This window comes from Acanthochromis polyacanthus, chromosome 14 (genome assembly GCF_021347895.1).
Source record: "Acanthochromis polyacanthus isolate Apoly-LR-REF ecotype Palm Island chromosome 14, KAUST_Apoly_ChrSc, whole genome shotgun sequence".
NCBI classification, from domain to species: Eukaryota; Metazoa; Chordata; class Actinopteri; family Pomacentridae; genus Acanthochromis; species Acanthochromis polyacanthus.
This window is the reverse complement of record NC_067126.1, coordinates 36,359,718-36,385,917: the sequence shown is the minus strand read 5'-3', so window position 1 is coordinate 36,385,917 and position 26,200 is coordinate 36,359,718. Positions and strand designations below refer to the sequence as shown.

The 26,200-nt window shown below is 41.7% G+C and overlaps 1 protein-coding gene across 1 annotated transcript; it reads left to right on the top strand.

Moving 5' to 3' along the window:
* Nucleotides 1-429: 429 nt before the first annotated feature.
* Nucleotides 430-22,952, top strand: cwc22 (CWC22 spliceosome associated protein homolog). The gene is made up of 20 exons (XM_022203631.2): nt 430-534; nt 2,235-2,291; nt 2,382-2,596; nt 4,481-4,809; nt 5,633-5,887; nt 6,130-6,258; nt 6,473-6,641; nt 8,903-8,956; nt 9,050-9,185; nt 10,006-10,212; nt 10,295-10,357; nt 10,441-10,536; nt 11,959-12,040; nt 12,450-12,510; nt 17,458-17,535; nt 17,997-18,149; nt 18,328-18,455; nt 19,307-19,408; nt 19,582-19,769; nt 22,251-22,952. Exons 2-20 carry the CDS (start codon nt 2,237-2,239, stop codon nt 22,718-22,720), a joined length of 2,970 nt encoding a protein of 989 aa, XP_022059323.2. The 5' UTR covers nt 430-534; nt 2,235-2,236; the 3' UTR covers nt 22,721-22,952.
* Nucleotides 22,953-26,200: the final 3,248 nt, after the last annotated feature.

Below are 26,200 nucleotides of genomic sequence, written 5' to 3'. Positions count from 1 at the left end.
TTAGAAGGATGTAAAAACAATCCTGGAAGACCCAAATCTAGAAAAAAAAAATAGCAAAATAAAGCAAAGCAACAGTTCTCCTTAATAGCTCCTCTAGAATGCATAGTGTGCTTAAATTATGAGCAGGAGACATTCACAGGGTCAGTAAGAAATGAGAACCTGCAGGTTTGGAATAAATCTTAAGGCTGCAAATGCACAGACTGCATGTTTTCTTTATATAAGAGTTTCAAGCAGTCTGTATTAAGTTTTTTTATTATTACTTTTTTTAACCTTTAACATACATGGAATAACTGTAGGTTTTTTCTGTCCTAACTTTCAAACATTAAAAACATAAAATCCTTGACGGAAGTACCTTTAATAACCATCAGGGGGAGAACCATAGATATATACAAACAAGCGTTTGTATATATCTATGGGGAGAACCGGCAGGAAATCGGAAACCTGTCATCAGTGACCCGGAAACTGTGCCGGCTGTGTGGGAAGTTTTCCGCCAGAAGAACGACAGAGATTTAAGAGACGTCGGGAAACACAACGGTAAGACGGCTTTAAAAACGACAGAAAGCAGAGTAAGAAGTCGGAGTCTCTATTCAAAAACAGAGAGGAGAAAAATTTCAAGGTTTTAGCGACAGACTATCAAACAGCAGCGATTTAGTTAGCTACAGCTAAGGTAGCATTAGCACGCGAGCTAACTTCTGTTCGTCCAAACACACATGGCGACTAAAGGCCGTTAGAAGTGGTTTTCTAGCAGCAAACGTCGTTGATGTTATCAAAGTCGTCTTAACTTTTAAAATGTAGACGTACATGCTCGTTTAATTTGTAGTATTCGGTGCGACAAACGGGAAGTTGGCATCATATTAGCTGTTCCTGTGTGTTAGCTACGAGCAGATTTAGACTGTGTTTACAGTGATACACATAATCTGGGGACTTAATATAATATTTTAAACGTCATTTAACCAAAATAACACTATAGAACTGGTGCTGTGCCGAATCCCGATAGCCTGTTTGTTGTTAAATCTCCATGGGTTAGGGTTAGGTTCATTTTTTTGAAGTTTAAATTGTGATGACCCAGCTTTATAAATGATTATAAGTGTGCTGCTTTGATTTGCATCCTGGTAAACTGGATATCTGTGTTTTTTTTTTTTTTTTGACTGTTTGATGTACAGAGAAGTTACTTAAAGACATGACCTTTGGGTTTAGGAAGCTATAGTGAACATTTGCATTTTCATTTGTAATTTTCATTACATTTTAAAAGATGACGCAGTTGATCAAGTAAATAATCTCTACATTAACTGAGAATATAAATGAGTTTATAGTAAGTTTGAGAAAGCTTTCTTTCCATGCTTGATATCCTCTGGACTGTTTTGTGTACTACAAGTGATATGGTGATATAAGTGACTATTTGGCCGAAACATGTATTTTCTGTCCTTCAAAGCTACCTTGAAGTTTATCTATTGTCAAGTGGGGCTAAAAATATTTTCATTATTGATTAATCTGTCGATAATCTTCTCACTAATCAGTTGTTTCGTCTGTATAATGCCAGAATATGGAAAAATGTGGAGATCTGTGTTTATCAAACCCGAGGATGATGTCTCCAAATGTCTTATTTTGTCCACAATCCAAAGATATTCAGTTTACTGTCACAGAAAACTAAAAATACCAGAAAATCTTCACTTTTAAGATGCTGAAATCAGAGGATTTTAACCTTTTTTTCCCTAAAGGATTACTCAAACCAATTAATCGTTTATTGAAATGGTGAATAATTTTAAGTTGACAACTCACTGATTAATCAGTAATTGGAGCTTGAGAGATTAGTGATATTAGAGCAACACATCTGTAAACCCAAAGCTGTAAAATGAAGCTTTTCACAGTCAGTTTCATCGAGTCAAGATGAGAATATGAGTGACTGTAGATACCATCAAGATCATTTTAAAGGAGACATTTCTTTTTCCTATTGAAGTACTAGAAGTCCTGCAGTTGAAATGATGTTTTTGTAAGTAATTTTTGAACACTTCAGTCTTCAGTAGGAACCACTGGGTTTGTGTCTGAGCCTTGCAGACATGGTAGAGAAAGTACTGAGGACCTCATTAAGACATTTTAAGTTTTGATCTATTTATGTGTGTGACCATAAGAAAAATATGGAATATTTGTGATTCAGAAAGGCCCCTTTCCTCATCAAAAGCAGATTTTGGCTTTTCTTATTCATGATAACAGGAATGGGTTTGTGTGTTTTTCAGGTATGGACTCTCCAGACAGAAGTCGAAGTCCCAGTCCTGCACAGAGAGAACACAGCGGTGAGTGAAACCTGCTGTTCCAACTTCATGATGTAGCTCTGATATCTGTCTGATGTCCTGACACTGATCTCTCTCTTTCTGGTTCTGCAGGACCTTCAGAGGATGAAGCCAGTCCAGCAGCAGGAGGGCCTCAGCAGGCCAGTCCAGTCCAGAGGAGCCCCAAAGAGCGCCCATCCCCTAAGGCCAGTCCTTCTGGGTCTGAAAGTGCTGCCTCCAGCAGCTCAGACAGCAACAGCAGCAGTGATGATGAGGATGAACATCGAGGTGCTCTGAGGAAGATCAGAAGCAGTGTAGCACAGATCAAAGTAAGAAACGCGTAATGCTGGTGTTACTGACCGTGTGTTTGCATGTTTGCTGTTCTGTCTTTTCATGGGTTTATGTGAGCATTGGTTACTACTGTGTATACCTCCTGATGGAACATGGTGAAGTGAAAAACATTATCTGTTATATTTGTTTGACCACGATAAATGATAGATAAACACTAGTGTCCTGCAGGAATCAAATTAGGTTAGTTTCTCCTACAGAACAGAATAGTATTAAAGATTCCCACTGTGAAGAAAAACTGCACAAGCAAAAAATACTTATTTGGAAGCATCCTGTACACAATAAGTCAGACCTGGCTCAGAAATGTTTGCTATACAGAGGGTCCTCTGTTTACGACATCATCGAACTACGACGTTTGGTCGTTACGTGGAACTAGTTGACGAGCAGAGCGGATGGATATGTCATCACATGGCGCTATAGGACGGCTTTGTTTCCATTCTCTGGTTGTACAACACCTTGGATTGTGCTACATTCACTAACTTTTTGTCCTTCATTATGGCTCCCAAGCTTAAGTCAGACTCTTCTGATGCTTGGAAGAAAAGGAAAGGCGTCTCCATGGAGGTGAAATTAGAATAAAACGCTGGGAACAGGAAGAAACACCGACCAACATGGGTCAAGTTGTACAAACAGGTCAACATATTGTAGCGACTCTCTGTGATGAATGAGTGAGACTTTATCTGGTTCTCTGCTGGTTTATTGAACCTTCACACAGACTACTGTGGGCCGTAGCCAACGCCAGAATAACTAGAAAAACCCCATAACTTAGCTCCAGAATTAGCTGCTGTTCCCAGCTGTCTCTACTGCTGACTCTCAGCCAATCAGAGATGATCTAACTAAACGTGGCACATTCACTGACATTAGGTAAATCTGGAAGTGAACAATAAACATGGAAACCTCAACGTCAACAACAACATCAGTCCGTTACAGTATTCTGTTATCTTCTAGTAAAATGATTCATACATGCATGAAAGTCGTTGGTATTCAGGACTTTTCTGAAGAACCTAAGAGAAGCTGCAGTACAGATTTCCCCCTTTATTGCAGCTTCTCTTAATTTTACGTCTTATTTTTACGTTATCAGAGTCACTGATGGGATGCATTTTGGTTTTGATTATGAGATTTCAGTTTGTGTCTGAAAATGACCTTTAAGTTGCTGTCAAAGTTGTTAATGGAGTAAGATGCTTTGGTACATAAAAAACTGGAAAATGGTTCTTATAATGTAGTATCCAATTATGGAAATGTTAACAGTGTTTATCACTGTTATTGCTTCAAAAATGGAAAGATTTCTTGTTATCAGAATATTTCCAAATAATTTTTTCAGAAAGTACAAAGGCATTTTTCTCCAAATGTCCCAGATTTATCCCTTTCAGTGAGGTTTACGTTGGGGATTCAGTTTGTTGAGGCTCTGTGAACATTTTGCCGCTCTGGACAGTTGACTGCTGTTAGTTAGTTAGTTACCATGGCAACCCAGTTTAAGCTCCGCATGCTGTTGTGAGCTGGAGTTGCCGGAGTTAAAGTTAGCTGACCTGATTTGTGAGAGTGACCAGTGAATTAAACCCTGGATAAAGATGCAGCTCGTTGATTGACAGAATCACAGATTGAAGACGACTCTGTGTCCATTACTGTCACCATGAGCCCCCGGGTACGTTCAGGCTTCACTTCATGCAGGATCTGAGCCAGACTGACTGCTGGGCTGTCTCTCCTGTTCAGCTAAACTCAGACTTTCATAAATGGCAGCATGTTTTTCTGCTGGTCCAGTGTTCCTTTTAGGTGTCCAAGTCCTTCCTGCATTCAGTTTGTTCCAGATAGTTGTAACGTGTGAAGACTGAAAGAAATACGGCTGACATTTTCCTTTTCTGTTGTTCCAGGGATCTAGATCCAGAGAGCAAGACAGATCCAGATCCAGGGAGCAGGATAGATCTGGATCCAGGGAACAGGATAGATCTGGATCCAGGGAACAGGATAGATCTGGATCCAGGGAACAGGATAGATCTGGATCCAGGGAACAGGATCGATCTAGATCCAGGGAACAGGACAGATCCAGATCCAGATCCAAAGGACGAGACAGATCCAGGGAAAGAGACAGATCCAGAGGACGAAACAGATCCAGATCCAGAGAGAGAGCCAGATCCAGATCAAGAGGACGGGACCGATCGAGATCGAGGGAGAGATTCTATGACAGAAGACGCTACGCTCGGTAACAGACAGACACACAAACACATCCATGTGGGCTGTGATTGACTTTTATTTGTATGACATTAGATGATCTGTGTGTTAAACATGTTGTACAATAAAAGGTTTTGATACTTTTTAAAGAAAAGTTTATTCAAAAACTGTGTGTTATTGATGCTTTATTTTAGTTTTTTGAAAACGATATAAAAAAATCTAAAACAAAAAAATATTAAAATAATGATAAATTAAAGAAAATGCGTAGCGTCCAGCGCTCGGCTCTGATCAGTCTCCTCTGCCTCTGTTTCTTTTTTTTTCCTTTCTTTTTCGTCTTTTTTCTTTTTTTCTTTTTCACCTTTTTTCTTTCTTTTTGTTTTTCTTCTTTCTTTTTCTTTATTCTTTTCATATTCTTTTGTTCTTATTATATTACTTGTTCTACATTTGTATATATATTTATCTCTATTTGTTTATTTATGTTGCTTATCTCTAAATTCTTGTTTTTTACTCAATTTCTTACATCATTGTGGCACTATCTGCTCTATGTGCCTTTTTTATTGCCCTCTAGGGACAAATAAAGTTTTCTGAATCTGAATAAATCTAGGAACAACGACAGCAGCTTTGTGTCTCATTTTGGGTGGATAGATAAGAAACAGGCCAAGAATAACTTTAATAAACTGAAGCTCCATCCACTAAATTCAGCAGATAAGTTTAAGCTGAACCAGAGGCCTTCCGACCATAGAGATGCTTCTTAAATGAGTTTCAGATAAACCCGGTTTTAACGAGCCTCTGTGCTGTCCACATAAATGAATGAATCCTAATAAAACATGAACTTTTCTCTCTCCTCTCCTCAGGGATCGCTATGATGATCGCCGTGACGACAGGGACGGTCGTTTTGACCGACGGGCCTACCGGGACGGCGAGTCGGACCACAGGAGGCGGGGCCGCTCCACCTCCCCTCCGGCTGACAGGGAGCCGGTCGCGGCCGAGGAGCCGCCGGTCAAGAAGAAAAAAGAGGAGCTGGATCCGATCCTGACGAGGACCGGTGGAGCTTACATCCCCCCTGCTAAGCTACGCATGATGCAGCAGCAAATCACCGACAAGAGCAGGTGAGAGTGTGTCTAAATACCCCCCTAAGTTCAGTTTTTCCACTTCCTGATGATCACTTTCTAAACCTGATTCCCTCTCACCACTTACAAGCTTCAGTTCTTCCCTGTGAAAGTTTGCTTTGCTCACCGCAGATAGAAAATCCATAATAAATATTTATGCTCCTTATTAAAACAATTATTAGCAGTGTTCATGGAAGTGTTTGCTTTAAATTTGAATGAATGACGCCCTGCTCCCTGTGCAGTCTGGCGTATCAGAGGATGAGCTGGGAGGCTCTGAAGAAGTCCATCAACGGTCTGATCAACAAAGTCAACGTGTCCAACATCGTCAACATCATCCAGGAGCTGCTGCAGGAGAACGTCGTCAGGGGGAGGTGAACGATAGCTCAGTGCACTCTTTACGGCATTTAGGTTCACGTCTCCACACAAGAGGGTTCAGTTTCATAAGTGTCAGTGACATTTGAAGTCAAGCAGAGTTTGATCTTGCTGTCAGATGAGGTTTTTGGACAGCTATGATTTCAGTTAAAATCAGGCTTTCTGTTTAATGTGAGTGATAGAAGAGAGTGAAACTGTCTGTCTGTCCTTCAGGGGTCTTCTGGCTCGCTCGGTGCTCCAGGCTCAGGCAGCTTCTCCCATTTTCACTCACGTCTATGCTGCTGTTGTTGCCATCATCAACTCAAAGTTCCCTCAGATTGGAGAGCTGATCCTCAAACGCCTCATCCTGGCCTTCAGGAGAAGCTACCGCCGCAACCTCAAGGTACCCGCCTTTCTGTATGTCTCTAATTATTGTTGAATCGACAGATTCATTGCAGGCGGTGTCAGTAAGAGCTGGTAGGGGTCAGACCATAGACTGTATATAAAGATGGATGTAGCATCTGGCTCCAAAATTGAAGCCCACTTGGAAGTGTCAAAAACTTGCAATATCATGCCGTCTGCTAGGGTTGGCTCCAAAAAGCTTTTTCTCCATAGACCCCAATTCATTTTTGGAAAAAATGAAATTTGATAGACTGATTTTCTACAGCTCAGGATTTTTATCCTGTTAGTTTTCATGGTCAAAATGAGAGATCAGGAGGCTGATCTTAAAATAAATCAATAAAGTTGGCGGAGCCAGGGGCGTGGCTATACTTGATTGACAGTCCCATTGACTGGTCCTGCCCCTAGTTGCTCTCCGGTCCAGTCTGTTTGACGCTTTTTACGTCACTGGCTCCAAAAAATCCAAAATGGCGACCAGGAAGTAGCAAAATCCGGGCTTCATTTTCTCGGCGTTGAAACCAACGGGTGACGTCACGGTTAGTTTACGCCTGGGTCAGACTAGTCCTCTTGTGGTTCGGTTTTTAAAAAGCCAAACATGTGTGGGGAGTTATTTTATTCATACTCAATCACCAGGAAGCTGAACACGAGGAGTACCGTATTTTCACGACTATAAGGCGCACATAAAAGTCTTAGATTTTCTTCAAATTGTGCGGCGCGCCCTATGGTGCAGTGCGTCCTCTGTGTGTTGTTGTAAGGCGGACGTAGACCAGGTGGTTTTTTCCACGCATCACCATCGCTGTTGATCTGTGACTCTATGCGTGCCCATCTCACAGCCGATGTGAAAAAACAAGTGAAGCAAATGAACTCTGAGCTTGCTGTCATTCCGGGAGGCCTGACAAAGGAACTCCAACTGCTGGACATCGGTGTGAACCGGCCGTTCAAAGTAAGGCTGCGAGCGGCGTGGGAGCGATGGATGACCGATGGAGACCACAGTTTCACTAAGAGTGGAAGGCAGCGCCGGGCGAGTTACGCCACAGTTTGCCAATGGATTGTAGATGCTTGGGCTAACGTGTCTGCTGGCACTGTTGTTCGAGCTTTCGCAAAAGCCGGCATCATTTCCGAGGCGCCGCACGGCACGGAAAGTGACTCTGACAGTGAAGAAAGTGAGCCTGGCATGTTTGATGGAGGTTTAGCGCAGCTGTTCAATTCAGAAACAGAGGATGAGGACTTCCATGGGTTTGATTGATGACGATTACCGGTAAAAAAAAAAAAAAAATGTAAATACCAAACTCAGTTTTGCTTCCGCTCTATTTTTAAATACGCACACTTGTATGCTTGTGTGTGTGTTGTTGCTGTAAGGCCGACGTAGTAGAGGACACCATGAGAACGTTAAAGGGGGAAGTGTGGGCATGGATTGTATATAAAACCCTCGCCATATAATCAGGTGCGCCTTATGTGTGTGTTAAATACAGTAATGGCACACATAACTGAGACTGCGCCTTTTGGTACAGTGCGCCTTTTGGTCGTGAAAATACGGTAATAAACAAGACGAGCCGACCAACACACATGCACTCTTTAAAATCTCTGATTTTGTTTCTCATTTTTGTCATTTCGTGTTTAATTTTTGTCGTTTTGTGTTTAATTTTTGTTGTTTGTGTCTCATTTGTCGTTTTGTGTTTAATTTTTTCATCACTGTTGTAAACAAAAACTGCATATAGTAGAAACTTCTCTCGTATGTTGCAGATGCAACCTCTTTTCTCTGTTGAAACTACTAGTTATTGCTTCAAATGTTTTTTTAAGTAAACTTTACATGCATGAATGATTTAGCCCACAGAGTACTGGAGTTGGAGCCTAATAATAGGCTTTCTGTTGATTCAGTCCAGAATTGGTTTTGAAAGAAGAATTGATATGAATCTAGCGGTAAGTTTCCCACCTCCAGTGACGGAGGTGGAAGTCTTCCAATTTGAGCAGACTGAAGGCGTTTGAGTCCAAAGGACTGGGATTAAAAAGAAACTGGCGCTGAATAAGAGAAATAACTGGCAGTTCTGGAATCTGTTGAACACAATCCAGAGTGTTTTTACCTGCTGCAGCTAATGTCTGTGCGATTTGTTCTTGAGATGTTTGTGGCAAATAAATTAGATTGGCTTTAAATTCATCCCTTTTTTCTGGACGTTAATGTTTAATTTGTATTCTGTATCTCGGTGCTATTAGAAGCAGTATTCGTGTTCGTCTTGTATTAAAATCAGTTTGTGTTTTGGTTTCCAGCAACAGTGCCTGACAGCCTCCAAGTTTGTGGCTCATCTCATCAACCAGAACGTGGTAGGTTCTGATTTCTAACGTCAATATTGCCTGAGAGTCTGAGTGTAGACTTCTGATAAGGTGTGTTTACCTTCACCTGTCTCTCTCCCTCAGGCCCATGAGGTTCTGTGTCTGGAGATGCTCACTCTGCTGCTGGAGCGTCCGACTGACGACAGCGTGGAGGTCGCCATCGCCTTCCTGAAGGAGTGTGGGCTCAAACTGACCGAAGTGTCTCCCCGAGGAATCAACGGTACGCTAGAACAGCTATTAACTGATGCATCAGTGTCCTTATAGTCTGAGATGAGGACAAAGACTGATTGTTTAGAGCAGAAATGTTCATCAAATAATCATTCTAATGTCGATAATTACAGATAATCATAAGCTTTCTTGGGGTTTTGAACTGTGGCCTCCACTTGCAAACAGAAATAGCAGCTTAAAGCATCTGACCGCGGTTTTAAATTTGCTTTTCTTGATAATGCTGGTTTATTTCAACCTGCTGTATTGTGGCTCTATATGTCAGGCTAACTTTGCACTCTTTGTACTCAGGTAAGCAAAGAATCGTACATAACAACGTGTCATTTTTCTATAAATCATGTTAAATGTTTGTTTTCGAGTCTGACCTAAAGTAGAACAGAAATTAGCCACCTCTAAAGGCCATTCTGCTGACTGTATTAGAGATCTCCATGAGGGACAATTTTCCTTTTAAATGAAAGTTGAAATAAACAGCAATTATCCTTAAGTTGCCTCAAGGACTGGGAAAGTATAATGGACATTTTCGACCATTTGGTTAAAGAGGACATGAAGGTAGTTGGTGTGAGAGAAGAGGATGCAGAAGACAGGGTTAGATGGAGGCAATTGATTCGCTGTGGCGACTCCTGAAGGGAAAAGCCGAAAGGAAAAGAAGAATAGACAAAATGATTGATTGATTCGTCAAAAAAGTGTGTCATCTTCCACACACTATTCAACATGTTTTTGCCAGTTCTTGACTGTTAAAAAACTAATATGTATTCCAAATATCAGAAGAGTTGACCCGTAAAATGTCCACTAATTCCGTCCGTCTCTCTTCTCAGCCATATTTGAGCGTCTCAGGAACGTCCTCCACGAGTCGTCCATCGATAAGAGGGTCCAGTACATGATCGAGGTGATGTTTGCCATCAGGAAGGACGGCTTCAAAGATCACCCGGTGATCCCGGAGGGCCTGGACCTGGTGGACGAGGATGACCAGTTCACACACATGCTGCCGCTGGACGACGAGTACAACACCGAGGACATCCTGAGTAAGAGCCGGAGAAGGAAGGAGGAGGTTTAAGTCAGCTTTACCACTCTCAGCAGTCCTAAGATATCTGTGTGTTCCCTTAGATGTTTTCAAAATGGACCCGGACTTCCTGGAGAACGAGGAGAAATACAAAACCATCAAACGAGGTGAGGACACATCACAGCGTTACCTGTCCAAACAGTGAGCGCCTCCTCGACTGTTTGACCAATCAGCTGTCACTTCCTGTTAGATATCCTGGACGAGGGCAGCAGCGATTCAGGGGAGGAGGGAGACGGCAGCGACGAGGATGAAGACGACGAAGAGGAGAATGAGGGGGAAGGAGAAGGTGAGACGAACAAATCAACCCTTTAACGATGTCGGAGGGGTTTGTTCACTTACATTAAAGGATCTTTTACTATTCAGCATGCGAAGAAAAGACATTTATTGTTGTCTGAGGATGTCATGTCAGGGTTTTCAGCTCGGGTTTGGAAATCACAAATGTCTAATGCAAAGATGCCAACTGTTTGAATTAGTGGATTCTGACCCACAGCTTAAATCAGGATGTTTTTGTCTTCTGCTGATTCTGTTTTGACTCTCCAGCTTCATGGTAGTAAATACTAATTGCTAAGCTACACCTGAAAACGGCACATCTGTTCATTCACAAAGCAAACTAACATTTTATTGTTCATATTAAACAGTTAAATGGAGGAAAAAATAGTGAGGACAGAAAAGAGTTGAAGTTGTAATCCTTCACATTCAGCTCTGCTTCCTGCTGTCGTGTTTTAATGCAACACCAAACACTTGAAAATAACTTGTGGTTCCAGCTACAGTGCTGCCAAACAAACCCAAAGTGTTTTATTGGAAAAATCAGCAGCGTTTGCCACCATGCCTTCAGCACTATTATGATGTCAGGCTGTTATTAATTTTCGACTGCAGGGCTGAGTAAAAGTCTAAAGGACTCATTAATTTTGTTTTTTTTAGAAATTAATTGAAAAACAAAGTCACTTGTGTGTCAGTTTAGCATTAGCAGCAACTTTACACAGCTCAGACACAACCAGAGACGAGTAGACAGGATAGAGGCATATGTATGTGTATGCATCTTGGTGCCTCGTACACCTTTAGATGTCTTGTAGAGATCATGTTGGGAAATCTACAGCATATCAAGCATTTGGTTGTAATGTTGTGGTTGATGAATGTGTAGAACGATGATTACTGAGATGACACTGAATAACTGTTGCTGATCAGAAATTGGGTTCGATTTCATGACAGTTATAAAGACGACATTGATCATGTTTACATTTTAGTATTAGCCCTTACAAGGCCATGTTTCTGGAGAAGTACATATACTAAAACCACCTAATCCATAAAAATATCGATCAAGTCTTGCGAGGTCGCATTGTCGTAGACGTTCGCCATTGTGAATTTTGGCCGTGTTATTGCGGTACACGGCCCGATAAAAGCTTCGTAATTGCGGCTTCGTTATACGGCTTTATCGTTTGAAATAAGAAAATTTGGGGCCAATGTTTGTATCTTACCATTGGTCAACTTAAACATACGGGTGTTTGCATATTTTATGTTAATTAGCGAGCCGAGAATGTTCGGTTTCGGCTGTGTGTACGACTAAGCGTGACCCGAGTATACTCGGTCCCGGCGTTTTAAGGGTTAATCATATGTTCAATATTCTGATATGAATTTGATTTTAACAAAAAATTACGGCCTCTTCGATGACCCTAAAGATGTCACCTCTTTCTGTCTGTCTACGCCTCAGATGAGAAGGTCACCATCTTCGATAAGACAGAAGTCAACCTGGTTGCTTTCAGAAGAACCATCTACCTCGCTATTCAGTCCAGGTACACACACAGAAACACACTCCTAAAAATACACACTCACACAGGCAGTGGCTTAGTTTTCTCTCCGGGTGTTGGCAGTTATTTACAGCTCCTGCTATATTTGATGGAGTTGGACTAAGATTTAAAACTGTGTTTAAGCTGTGTGTGTGTGTCTGCTGTCTTTGTGAGGACCAGTTTGAATTTTAGACCTCAGAAGTGAGGACTTTTTGGTTGTTCCTTGCTTCATGACACACAGTTAAGACTGTGTAAGGTTAGGTTAAAGGCTGGAGAAGACTTTATATTACTGAGGTTCCACAGGTTTGAAGAACCCTGCCACAGACTGAAACACACACATAGAAACACACACACAGTTTCACATGTGTTCATTTATCGACCATCGATTGACTGATTCATCGATTGATTTGTGCAGCTTGGACTTTGAAGAGTGCGCCCACAAACTGATCAAGATGGACTTTCCGGATAGCCAGACGGTGAGTGCACACACACACACACACACACACACACACACACACACACACACACACACACACACACACACACACTTGTACAGCTTGTGTAAAAGGCTTTAGGGATCCTGTCACACATTGATTACCTTTGAGAGTTTATCCTGTGATGACTGAGTTTATCCACAGCAGATGGACCTCAAAACAGTCGTAACACTGGAATACATGCCTGTCCAAAAAAAAAAAAAAAAAAAAGGTAACACACTCTCTAATATTTCATTGGATCGCCTTTAGCTTTGACAGCGACACTCATTCGCTGTGGCATCGTTTCGATAAGCTTCTGCAATGTCACAGCATTTATTTCTATCCAGAGTTGAATTTATTTTCTGTCAAGATCTTATATTGATGATGGGAGAGTCAAAGTCTTCTCCAGAACATCCCAAAGATTCTCAGTGGTTCTGAGGTCTGGACTCTGTGGAGGACAATCAATCTCATGCTCCGAAAGTTATACTGTTATTATTGTTCTGAAAATAGAATTTATGCTGATGATTATATGCGACTCTGTGAGCTCCTCAGAGCAGAGGACACGGCGGAGGGAATGAAATGTATTTTAGATGAGTTTTACTGAACTCCACAGCGACAGTGCTCATTATCCGTAATTTAATGAGTCTGCCTGTAGGGAAACGGCACAAGCAGTTTATGAAATGCCAGCAGTGAGGTCCCGGTTCGATTTCCCAGCTGACTGGACCTTTACTGCATGCCACTGCTGTAGCTCTCTGTCTCTGTTTATCTTGTCTCTGCTGTCTGCAATAATGTAGGCATAATGGCAAAAAACATCTTTAAAAACAGAACATAAACTTGCCGAAATGCGACGCCTCTGACCGTTTTCATTGCAGTTAGCTCACAGTTTCCTCAGCTGATTGTCTCCAGAGAGCGTTGTTATGAGCACGTTAACGGCAAATGTTAGTTGTAAATCATGGCCCATTGATAAAACGATTCACTTTTTAGTTGGCCAAAGCTCTGGTTGATTAGGTATATTCTCCTCCCTTGTATGTTTTCCATCCTAAATGATTGCTTTGAAACTGGCCAGACAGTAAAATAGCAGCTAAGTTGAAGCTGAGAGCTCAAGTTTGACTATTAGTGTAAAATTGTTCTTGTGTGTGACAGTTCACCTCTCTAAAGTGAGGAAAAGTGCACAGTTTTGACCGTTAGATCCTGCCAGGTCTCCATGTGTGGCAGATCCACACAACAAACTTTCTATATGGCGGTGAGTTTAGATATGAGAAACTCGGGCATCATGTGTTTGATTTTTGTCCTTATGCGAGCTGTGAGTGCAATTCCAGGGAGTCCTCCGTTTATGACGTCCTCAACATACAGCGTTTCGTTGATGAGCAGATAAATATGTTGTGCTTGAAGTCTGCAAAGATGGGCTCATCCTGTGTGTTTGGTTTGAACGGCCCCAGCCTACCTGGATTCCCTGATCCGGGTCTACTCCCCTTCACGCCCACTTCGCTCTGCATGTGAGAGGCGCCTGGTGCTTCCAGCCCAGCACGGCTCCAAATCTCTAGCCAGACTCTTCTCCTCTGTTGTTCCCAAATAGTGGAACAATCTACCAAACTCTGTGCGTTCTGCTGAGTCCCTTTCTACTTTTAAGAGACAATTGAAGACTCAATTGTTCAGAGAACACCTAGGTGCTTAATCTGACTCCACCTTAGGGGTAGAATAAGTCAGGTGCTCCAAAACCCAGGAGGTTGGCAATTCTTCTGCAACTTGATGGCAACACCTTTGACCAATCGCACTTGAAGCACTTTTTGCACTTACTACAGGTTTTTCCATATGTCTGAATTCTTGCTTGTGTTGTACATCGCTTTGGACAAAAGCGTCTGCTAAATGAAATCGTAGAATTGTAGAATTCGTTTGAAAGAAGACGCTGTTTTCCTTGAGGTGAATGTTTGGGAACTCAGTGGTGACTCTGTGTGTCGGTCAACGACATCCTTCGCTTCCTTCGTTTACTTTCTTTGGTCTCACGTTGCCACATCGCTTGCTGTGTCTGTTCCTGTGTGTTTGAGTCTTAACAGCTGGACCTATTTATCAACTTAGAGAATTGTTGTAGATGTAAAGGCTGAGACAGACCTCCTCCTGCCCTCAGTGCCAGCAGTGAGTCTCTTCACATCAGCACCAGACTACTGAGGTTGAATGACCCCACAGGGCTGTTAGCCACTTTGCTGTTGAAGATTTGCAGCTTGTCTAAACACTGAAGTCCAAATGTATGAATCATTTATTCGTTCAACTGTATGTGAAGTTATTTATATTTGTCTGCATTCTTTAAATATATTCATTATTTTTTCTTGGAACAGGTGAAGCGTGTCCCCTTCATTTTTTCATCGACACTGACTGTATTTATAACGTACATAATTTTCTAGATTTAAGTTGTTGATCAGGCAATAATACCAACGTGGTGCCAGCTGCTGCCCAGATGGGGACGCTGATGGAGTAATTTGATCCATAAAAGATGATTTCTGCAGACGTTTAAATCGCCAGAACTCTCACATTCTGTCGCCTTTGCGCATGCTGCTCGTTGACAGCGTCACGTCTGTGCGTGTGGTCGGTCCCGAGGCCAGGTTGTGTCACAGTAATAGCTTCAGATGTTGACAGCTGCGGGTCAGGTGAGTGTATGTGTGCGTGCACGGTGAAGCGCCGTGAGAAACTGTGTGTCAGAGGACAGCGGGCCGAGTGCGTGCGGTCGTTTGCATAGTCATGAGGACCGTTCTGTGTGTCGGATGACGTGCCGGTCGTCGACACCTGCTCAGACAGAGGCAGTCAGCAGCAGCGTCTCTTTTCTAGCCTGTCGGATTGAATCAGCGTTGTTAGAGATGGCTTAAAGTGCTGTCGGTGTCTGGTGTTTAACGCTGGAAGCTTACTTGTATTCAGCTGAGACTAATGGTCTTAAAGATGCACATGCATGATGAGCACATTAAATGAAGAAACTGCTTGTCTGTGTACTGTAATGTAGAGCTGCTTTGTTCTACTAATCATTTGTTTCTGTCTAAAGGATGTCAAAAAAAGTGCTCTCTAAATGTTGTCAAAATTAGTAGAAATTACTCAAATTTGTCCAGAACCTGCTCAAAAAATTCCTCCTTAACTGATTTTTCAGGGACGAACGATTTGTGCAAAAATATCTGAATGTAATATTTCTGACAGATATTACGAGCTTTAGCTCAACGCTCACTGTGGAATAAATTTAAAATATGTGATGGAGAACACAAGATGGCATCAGAAGCGTATCGTACACACAAGGAGGACAAAGTGGATTTGTAAAAGTACGTACATGATACTTTAAGCACAGAATAAGACACCATTAATTAACAAAACTAGACTTTAATGACCCACAGACTGGGCCATGTCGTATACACTGATCAATGGGCAAGAATAGGAAACCTTGAGTAAAATAGTGGTTTCTGGCCTCCGAATATTCGGGCCCTATTAAAGACGAATATCCGAATATTTGAACGAATATTCGGGATATTCGGGTCCAGCCCTAGAGTAAAATAAAACTGAATTACAGCATTGGTCTCATCATTTACAGCCACAACTCATATATTCTGAATTGCCTGGAAGTATAGGACTCTGCATGTGTGTTGTTGTTGTAGAGGCTGATTAGTTGGGTAATCATTTGAACAACTTCCAGAAATTTAAGTGGCCAGTTCTGATGCAGAAATGGTCATTTACCAAGCGACATGTCCACCAAGCTCTTAGACAGAAGTGTTTGTGGCTTTGCTTTTTGCTTTATGTCATAGAGTGTCTTTCCATTTTGGACAATGCATTGATTACATTATTTAAATATTTTGACATTTTGAACATTCGAGAATCAGAGGTTTAAAAAAAAAAAACACATCATCCTGGTCGCTTGAAAGAAGTAGAATGAGCTCCTCATCACCTGTTCACGTCTGAGCTGCTTTAAGATGAAGGGATTTCAGTGGCATGAGTTGAGAACATGGCTTCACGTGAGCAGAAACACCTGCTGTCATCACAAACATGAACGGCGTGTCGGTGTGAGAGAGGTCAGAGCTGACGACCTCGTCCATCAGCAGCAGGACTGAATCGCTCAACACAACAGCTGGAACACACACACTGAACTTCGTCAGCCGACACACTCTTCTCTCCGTCTCCCACCGCGACACTGACTCAGTCGTTTGCTGAAGAAGAAATGTGTTTTCTTTGAATCACAAAGCGTTCACATCAAAGTCTGTCAGCGCTCTCAGCCCGCTATGATTGATGGGGAGGTAGTCACTTGTTCAGAGCATTTCCAGTTCTGCTGCTGCTGGATTTCACCTCCGGCTGAGCTTTAAGATGCTGTTAGGAAACGGGGCAAAAGTCAGTGTTTGAAACGGTGCACGTTATACGACACATCACCGGTGTCTCAGAATGTTTCGTCACAGGTTTTCTCTGGTCGGCTTGAGTGCACTCGCATTCAAATAATTTACCTTTAACCTCATTTCTTTCTATTTTAGATCACCTCCAATTGGGTAACAGCCAGCTGAGATGCTTGGTGTTCAGATATTTAATGTCTTCACGAAACAGCTGCACAAAAAGTTTGTGGTTTAAGTGTTCAACTGAAGTTATACTGTTAGGACTGCAGCTATGGATTATTTTAGTAATCCAGTATTCTGTTGATTATTCGATAATTAAATAATCGGAATCCACTCTTGACCGCATCAAAAGCGGAAGTGAGCACAACAGGAAAAACCGACTTACACACAGAAAGCACGGATATGTTAAACTGCCTGCATAATTCAGTCCTGTGGTCTGATAAAATACCGTAAACAATAGAATAAAATGCCTTCAAAATCCTTAAATATAAATAAACCGACTACTATACTAAATGTGAGCTTTATTGTGTCTGTTTTGTTTGTATTTATGCCCATATGGAAGCAATCACCACTCAGCTGAAATGTTTTATTTCTGTGTGAACAGAAGGAGCTGTGCAACATGATCCTGGACTGCTGCGCTCAACAGAGGACCTACGAGAAGTTCTTTGGTCTGCTGGCCGGGGTGAGACGCACAAACACACCTCGTTAATACGGTTCATCATAGAACAACTCCTCCCTCTGTGTATTTACAGTGTGGTACCTGCAGTATTAATAAACAACATTTACAGTATTTTGAAGTTTGATGTTTCTGGACAGTTTTGTGACTTCTGTGTTTTTATTTATGTGAATGTTATTAATGTTGGACCTAAATTCACACAAAGACAAAACAACTAAAACCTTTTTAATTAAATGTTCAGAGATGAATTTTACTAAAGGTTGGAGGTAAATGCTTCTCTCTCTTTCATTTTCTTCTTCATCTCGGTCGTTTTCTTCCTCTTTAACAACTATTTCTGTTATTATTGCAACTTTAATTTGAGCAGCTCTGATCAGAAACATCCTGTAAACTGAAGTGGACAAATTGACACTTGTTAATGTGTGTGTGTGTGTGTTTGTGTGTGTTTTCATTTGTCTTTGTGTGTTCAGAGGTTCTGTCTGCTGAAGAAGGAGTACATGGAGAGTTTTGAGGGGATATTTTCAGAGCAGTACAGCACGATTCACCGACTGGAGACTAACAAACTGAGGAACGTGGCCCGACTGTTCGCTCACCTGCTCTACACAGATTCTGTGCCCTGGAGTGTAAGGACTCGCACATTTATACCTCTACTGTTTGGTATAATGTTGCTGTAATCTTAACCATCACACGCCCTAAACTACATCTAATTCAGTCACGGTTTTAAGGTCACATTTGAGAACAATCAGAATCCGACATGACCAGTCTGACCAAACTGTGCCGTGTCTTTTGGATGTCTTTCAGGTGTTGGAGTGCATCAGCATGAGTGAGGAGGCCACGACATCGTCCAGCAGAATCTTTGTAAAGATCCTTTTCCAGGAGCTCTGTGCCTACATGGGCCTCCCAAAACTCAACCAGAGGCTGAAAGACCAGTAAGAGCACACAGACACACCACCCTAAACACTCACACTGTAACCGACTGAGACTGGAAGCTTCTCTTTGTTAGTACAGGACGTCCTCGACTTAGGTTGAAGTTCCGTTCCAATTTTTGCCGCAAGTCGGAATGATGGTGAAAATGTAAACAAAGTCGTTACGTGTATCAATCACAAGACTCTGGCTTATGCTTGGGAGCCATAATGAAGTTTAGTGAATGTAGCATAATCCAATGTGGCAGCAAATGTAAACAAAGCCGTCTTATAGCGCCGCATGACGACTGTACATGCAGTATTCATCCGCCTGGCTCGCCAAGTAGTTCCACTGAACCAGTTCCGACGTCACGCCATACGTTAAACCGACCACCAGGATCAGCAGTGTCTCATAAAGCTAAAATGCCTTGAGGGTTTCTGTCTATATTCAGAAGTAAATGAGTCCCTATTGCTACAATGGACAGTAGAACATAAACTGTTCTTGTTTTGTCAAATACAACAAGCAAATGTTTTGTTAGCATTGAATAGCTACGGTCAAAGCGTAGAAAAGTTTTGCATTTTCAGAAATATATCATTAACCTAAAGCTGGTTGAACAACTAAACACTTTCACTTCTTGAGAAAGTGAGTTTTTTTCAATCCGGAGTACTGACAATCAGAACAATAAACAAGAAAAGTGCAGAAATGAATGAGGAAAATGTGTCATTTGGCTGCTGGACATCCAACTACCTGCCTGCACAAATTTAATGGTTAAAGAGCCGATAGATAAACAAACATCTCTTTATTATCCGCTGATGGTTCACCATGTAATCATCGTATGAAGTCATAACCTGTGTGTGCATATCTGTGTGTGTTACAGAACTCTGCAGCCGTTCTTTGAAGGTCTTTTTCCTCGTGATAATCCAAGAAACACTCGCTTCGCCATCAACTTCTTCACCTCCATCGGACTGGGAGGACTGACGTAAGAGACGAACACTAACAGCCCGTATTTACAGACACCGAGGAAAACTGAATGAATCCATCACTGAGTTGTTGTCTAAAATGTCATCATATATTGTTTGTTGTGTCAATATTTACACAGCAACAATAAACTCCATTGGCATGTGAGTAAGTTTCTCTTCCTCTCTGTTTCAGGGACGAGTTGAGGGAACATTTGAAGAACGCTCCAAAGATGATCATGACTCAGAACCAGGAAGTTGAATCCTCCGACTCCTCCTCGTCTTCGTCCTCCTCTTCTTCTTCATCTGACTCCTCTTCTTCAGACTCCTCCAGCGAGTCGGACTCCTCGGACTCGGATTCATCGTCCAGCAGCAGCAGCTCAGGTAGAAGTTGCATTTAAATCTACTCTCTAAATCACTTGTCCTGTGTTAAAAATGAATCAATAAAACAACAAAAATAGAGAAATCAACAAAGTTCAAGAAGATTTATCATTTTTATCTTGGATTCAAAGGAGCGATAGAAGCACAAGATCAGACTCTGGTAGCAGCTATGAAAAAATCTTCAAACCTGTTTTATATTTCACTGGTAATCTATGAAAAAAGCCAAAAGTGGGACGAAGAGGCTCTTGTTAATAGAAATAAGTCTGTCTTCTGCAGCTGACCTACAAACACTGGCTGATTGCATCATTATGGTTACAGTTGTGCAGCCTTGGTTTCATGTTATTTACTAAAACAGTCTGCATTTTTACATATAAAACAGCACAGGTTGACTAAACAATAACCGAACATCTGGAAACAGGTCACTTTCTCCAGCTGACTGAGCTGCTGTGGAGGCTCGATTAATCTCCCTGAATCATTTTCTCTGACAGTTTGTGTTTTCCTCGCTGCCTTTTCTCGGTTCATCGTCTCTGGCAGCTGCAGTTCTTGGCTGCTCGACAGATCTTCTTCATTTTTGCACACAGAGAAGCTGCGAACTCATTCTCACTCATCATGAATCTGTTTTCTGCACGACAGCAAAACGTGTTACAGGAGCCTCCCGCAGGTTAAACTGGGTTAACGAAAAACTCGAAAGGCCGACTGACTCACAGTAAACACTCTGAAAACACCGCAAACGAGCCTCAGTGCAGCACACTGTAATGGATCTGAGTACCATTCAAACGGAATATCTGATGCCATTAAGATTAAATGTTACACAAATATGTGACAACAACTCTTTTGCAAACCCAGTTGCTTGAAAAATTGTGTTTTATTCAGGGCAGTGAAGTATTTTTCATGTAGAAGAAGAGAAATCATGCTTTAAATCGGATGGAAAACCCTGGAATGTCTTTAGATCTCTGCCTGTAATTATGGATTTCCTCAGTTTACAACGTCCTTGACCTACAGCGTTACATCAGAACTGGTTACTGGAACTAGTTGAGGAGCAGAGCGGATGAATACGTCGTCATAAGACGGCTTTGTTTCCATTCTCCGGTTGTACTCCACCTTGGATTGTGCTACATTCACTAACTTTATGTCCTTCATTATGACTCCCAAGCATAAGTCAGACTCTTCTGATGCTTGGAAGAAAAGGAAAGCCGTCTCCAGGTAACTAGTTAAACTCGTGAAACAAGTATTTTTGCAAAGATGAGAAAAGGAGGTTGAATATCAATATACATATGTGTTTTTTTAAACAAAGTATTTAGGAAAACATCACGCAAACGTGATGAGATGTAAACTTTTTTTTCAGAAATATATCAGGAAATAACATTTGGCTAAGGGAGGATCCATCTCATGACCAAATAATAACAAAAATAAATAATACAAATCTAAATGATTTTAGAAATGGGCTGATAGCATCTTTGCTCCTACACACCAATTCTTGATTGGATCTGAAAATATACTTCTAATCATTGCTTATTCATTTATGGTTGGTGCGTCTTTTTGAAGACATTTTCTGCTCACGGTCTTCTTACATGCCACTAGCAGCACCCTTAACAGGTATTCATCGTTCTTGGAACACTTAATATGCTTTAAATCACAGATTAGATACATAATTTTAAAGTCAAAAAGAAATTTCCTCTTAAAAACTCAACACTTTGACATAATGGAGCCACAGAGGAACAGTTCCAGAACATGTGGAAGTGATTCTCCACAGTCTCTGAGATATAAACTTATACAAGAAAAAAACAAGTAAAAGTGAGTTACGCTGTCTGCTGCAGCTCGGGTCTTATTTCAGCCATACGTGTTTATATTTTGGTAGATAAAGTGTAGCTGAAGGAGCTCTCAACAGTTTTGTTTAGTTATGAATGAGATGCGGTTTCCATTTTTTCTGCTGTGAATGCACACAATGGATTTATTCTTCTTTCTGCATCGCTGGGCAGGTGTTCAGTGACACACACACACACACACACACACGCACACACACACACACACACACACACACACACACACACACACATGCTGGCAGGCTGTGGAGGTGAGCCGCTGGCTACTAGACTCAGCTGGTTGGAGTCCCTTTCATGCGTGTGTCATGCGATGGATTTTGTGCATTTTAATGCCTCGTATTGCCGCTCATGCATTTTACTCCGGCTGACCCGACATCAACCTGTCTGGTGCTGGATTTTCTGTCGGGAACGGAAATCCCAGCATTTCACGCTTCGCTTCCCATCCAACCCGTTTGAGGACACTGCTTTGTATTTCCTTGTAGTTTTTTTTTTTTTGGCCACATGTTCAATCTGCTTTTGATCTTTTTGCTGTTTTGAACATTTCATCTGAACGTCCACTCTCTGGTAAAACCACGATGAAAGAACAGAGTCGGAGGTCTAGATGTTAGCTGTCTCTTTAAAAAGGTAAATGAATGATAATTCTTTTTTTTTTGTCTTCCAGACTCCGACAACAAACACAGGAAGAAGAAGAAGAGGAAAGAACAAAGCGAGGAGAAGAAGAAGAAGAAAGAGAAGGAAAAGAAGAAGGAGAAACCCGACAAGAAGCGACGCGGACGCAGGAACGGCGACGACGACAGCGACGACGGGAAGCAGGCGAGGAAGGACCAGAGGGGCCGTGCACGTGATCTGGAGGAGCGTGCACGTGAGGGCGCCCGTCGGAGCAGACAAGACGAGAGGTCGGACGAAGACGAGCGACGGGAGGACGAGGAGAGGAGGCGAAAGATGGACAGACAGAGAGACGACGAGAGGGAGAGGGGTAGGGAGAGAGAGAGGGAGCGAGCGAGGGAGAGGGAGAACGAGGAGAAGAGAGAGAGGGAGAGAGAGAGAGACAAACAGAGAGAGAGAGACAGAGACAGGGAGAGGAATAAAGAGAACAGAGACAGGAACAGAGAGGAGAGGAGGAGGAGATAAGATGTGATGGACTGATGACTGACAGACGAGTGAAGTCTCCCTGTTTTCCCTCCGTCATCCCTCCTTCCTTCACCTCGTCACTCTGGTGTTTGGATTTGGGACCCATCTCTCTCTCTCTCTCTGTCTTTCTATCATCCCGCTCTGTCTTCGTCTGTCTGTTTTTTCTGTTAATGATTTTTGTTGTTGATAAAATGAGGAAAAAAACATTAAAGTTGCTTTAGACGTTTCTTAATCTGTTTCTGTTTTCAAATCTGTATTCACCGTCCACCAACTGTGTGGTTTCTGTCACCTAAAGGAATAGTTCGTCCTTTTTACCCTCTTAATGCCAGCGGTAAGTATGACTCTGGAGAAGGTGGCTAGTTAGCTTAGCGTAAAAGCTCTCAGGCAATTTTCCACTGCAGGAACTCGGAACATTTACAGGAACAACCTCGTAATGTGACATTTAAGTCTTTCTGTTTCCATTGCGGTGTAGAATTCAGCGAATAGCTAACGGATGTTAGTGCAGTTCTGTGAGCTCAGACCAAATAAAACAACGGAGGGTTTGTTTGGTTGGCCTAGAAGGGGAGTTTTACGTTCAGGATAGCGATGTTTGTGAAGACAAGACTCGTGCTTGAGAAGGACATCAGGTGGAAAGAAAAATTACACTTATTAAACCTGTGTTTAACCAAATACTGTTTGTCTTCACCGTGTTTAATCAGTCACTGTTGAGACGTGCTTAGTCCTGAGTAAATGCTGTTTTCTGCCCCAAAAATGGAGTTTGCTGTATTTATTTTATATATTTGTTTCCTTTTTTGCTAATTTTTCCTGTTTTTGGGTTTGTTTATTATATATTTTTGTTATTTATATGTTTTATTGTTAAAGTTCTTCTATATTTGAATATATATATGGAGATGTGGTTCTTGCAGTCAAAATGTGCACAAAGTGTGTTCCAGAAGGAGTTCCTGCAGTCAGAAACAGCCTTTTTTGCAAAGTTCCCATCTCACTGAATTTTAATCCGTATTTCAGATATTTAGTTCGATGTCCTCAAAACATCACAAGTGAATTTATTTTCCTGGATTATTTTTGCATTGACGTTGGTCTTATCTCTGACCTTTCGGGAAAGGTCGAGCTGTGTTGTGATGTTTTATGTAGCAGGCTGCTGCTGCTTGGGACTAAGAGCTGTGGCTGCCAGGCACAGCTCTGCACCTTTACATTTAGGTCAGTGTCTGACTTAGCACCAGTTATTTGTGTTTCCACCAACTGAGCACCGGCACCAGCTCTTTGCTGGGTCAGAATTAAGAACCGAGGACGTCACGGGCTGGGGGTGGGATTACGGTGACCGACGATCAACAGCGGAAACACAGAACCGGCATTTTTAATGTGAGTACTAGTGTTAGTGTTTTGAAAACTGGTAAATATGGATGTCAAATCTAAGCAGCAGTGGTCTGAGGAGGAAAGGAAAGGATTGAAATTCAGTAGAAATCAGAGGGACCCTCTTGAGCCACACCGGTGTTCGAAAAGATCCAGGAGATAACTGCAGCTGAATGATGGAAACTAGAGGAAAGGGTTTCCGCTGCTAAGACTTCAGCTCAGTTTATGTCTGCAAACTTCTAAGTGCATACGTAGATGTCTCTGTGACTGCAGCTGTAGTCGTTTACTTGCTTTGGTTGTTCTGATTCTGGCTGTGACACATTGAGAAGAACACGGTCTGCATGCAGTGTTTTGTCCTGTCGGAGCATTCTGCTGAAGCTGTTGTGTTTGTGGACTCCTGCTGTGTGTTTTTAAACCACACGTTTAAATAGTAAGAGCTGGACAGAACTGTAGAACCACAGCAGCATCCCATCTGAACAGTAACAGATTCACTGTCGGTACCAGACGGAGCAGCTGTTCTCACAAACAGCAGCTGGACTCTGTCGGTGACCAGCCCTTTAAAACCAGTAATAAGCACTAAGGTGTTCTGAGGTGAAGTAATTCCCTGTTGTGAGCTTTTGGGGCTCTGAGGTTTGGTCTGTCACTGATGATGCTATCAGGGGTACAGGATACTACTAGTACTAATATCACTGCCATGTAATAGTTGTCATTTTATATTTATAATTTTGAATGTAAAAGAATAAAAAAAATTACAACTAATGTCTAAAGATGACATAATTTTGATACAGTCCTTTTTTAAATATTTCTAGTGAAATATGTTCCTCAGTTAGCCTTTAAGTAAAACCTTGTTTACTGAAATGTATGTATTAGTTACTATGACTGTACTGCTCAGTCTTAATGTCCCTGTATTTTTGAACAACTCACTTGTAATGGAGTATTTTTTTTACAATGTGGTACCAGTACTTTTACTTAAAGGATTTGGATACTAAATGTGAAAACAATCAGCTGTTTGCAGGTAAAGACCAACAAGTGAAGAGTAACTCTGGTCCTTTACAGAAGTAAATATACTGAAAGCATATTCTCCATTAGAAGCATAAGTTCAAGTATTCAGAAAGAAGCCTGTTAAACATGTGGAATTAGACATAAACATTAAACACTGTTTTGTTTTCTGAAGCGTTTCTTGTCCACGGTGACTTTCTGTTGTTGCCGGGTGAAATCTTAGCTTTTATTTACAGTTTGTCAGCTTCATGAAAATGTGTCCGAATATGCTAATTTTCAAATCAAGTGGGAAATCTGTCTGTGGGAATCCTATATTTTACTTTTAAATCAGTTTTTCTAAACAGAAGAGGCAGGGTGCTGCATAGAAAGGAGGAACTGTGAAGCTGAAGTATGTGAAAAAAGACTTTTCAGGATTTAATGCACTGAAGAATACGTTTCAAAGGGAAATCTTATCTTTTGTATGCATTCTGTGTCATACAGGTTTTACCACTTTGAAATGGGAGCTATCCGGTGGGGTGTTTTCTTTGTCCGCAGTGTTTGCAGTAAACAGTTTCCTCTGCTGATGTCTGCAGTTAACGGCCTCTCTGCTCTCCAACAGGAACAACACAACTGAACAGATTCTGAACTTTTCCCGTCGTACCTGCCTGGTTTTTCAACGTGATCAAAGATGTGGAGCCCGTCTCCTTCCTACACTGATCCAGATTATCCCTCACTAACGTCACTCTCTCAGCAGCTGCCTAATAAACAGGTAAACTGTCAGGAGCAGCTTCATCTCTCCAGCAACAAGCAGCTGTAGTTCTGGATACTGTCACTGATGTCCTGCTGGCTGATATTACAGAATTTGCACAAAATCTCCAGAAAGAACATGCAACAAATGTTAATTCCACACATGCTAATATTGGCCTGCCTTTTAGTTGTTTTAGAACTTTCCTCTGAACTGAAATGTGTCAACTATTTGAGGAGTTGATCTAGAGTCTCATGTTGTTCAGCAAACCACATGTACCGCCTGTCCCAAATCAGTCTCCACCTGAAGGTTGATCTTGGACACAGTTGGATGTTTCAACCAGACAATGAGCCCAAACACGCATCAGACGTGGTAAAGAAATGGTTCCATCAGGCTGGAATGAAGGT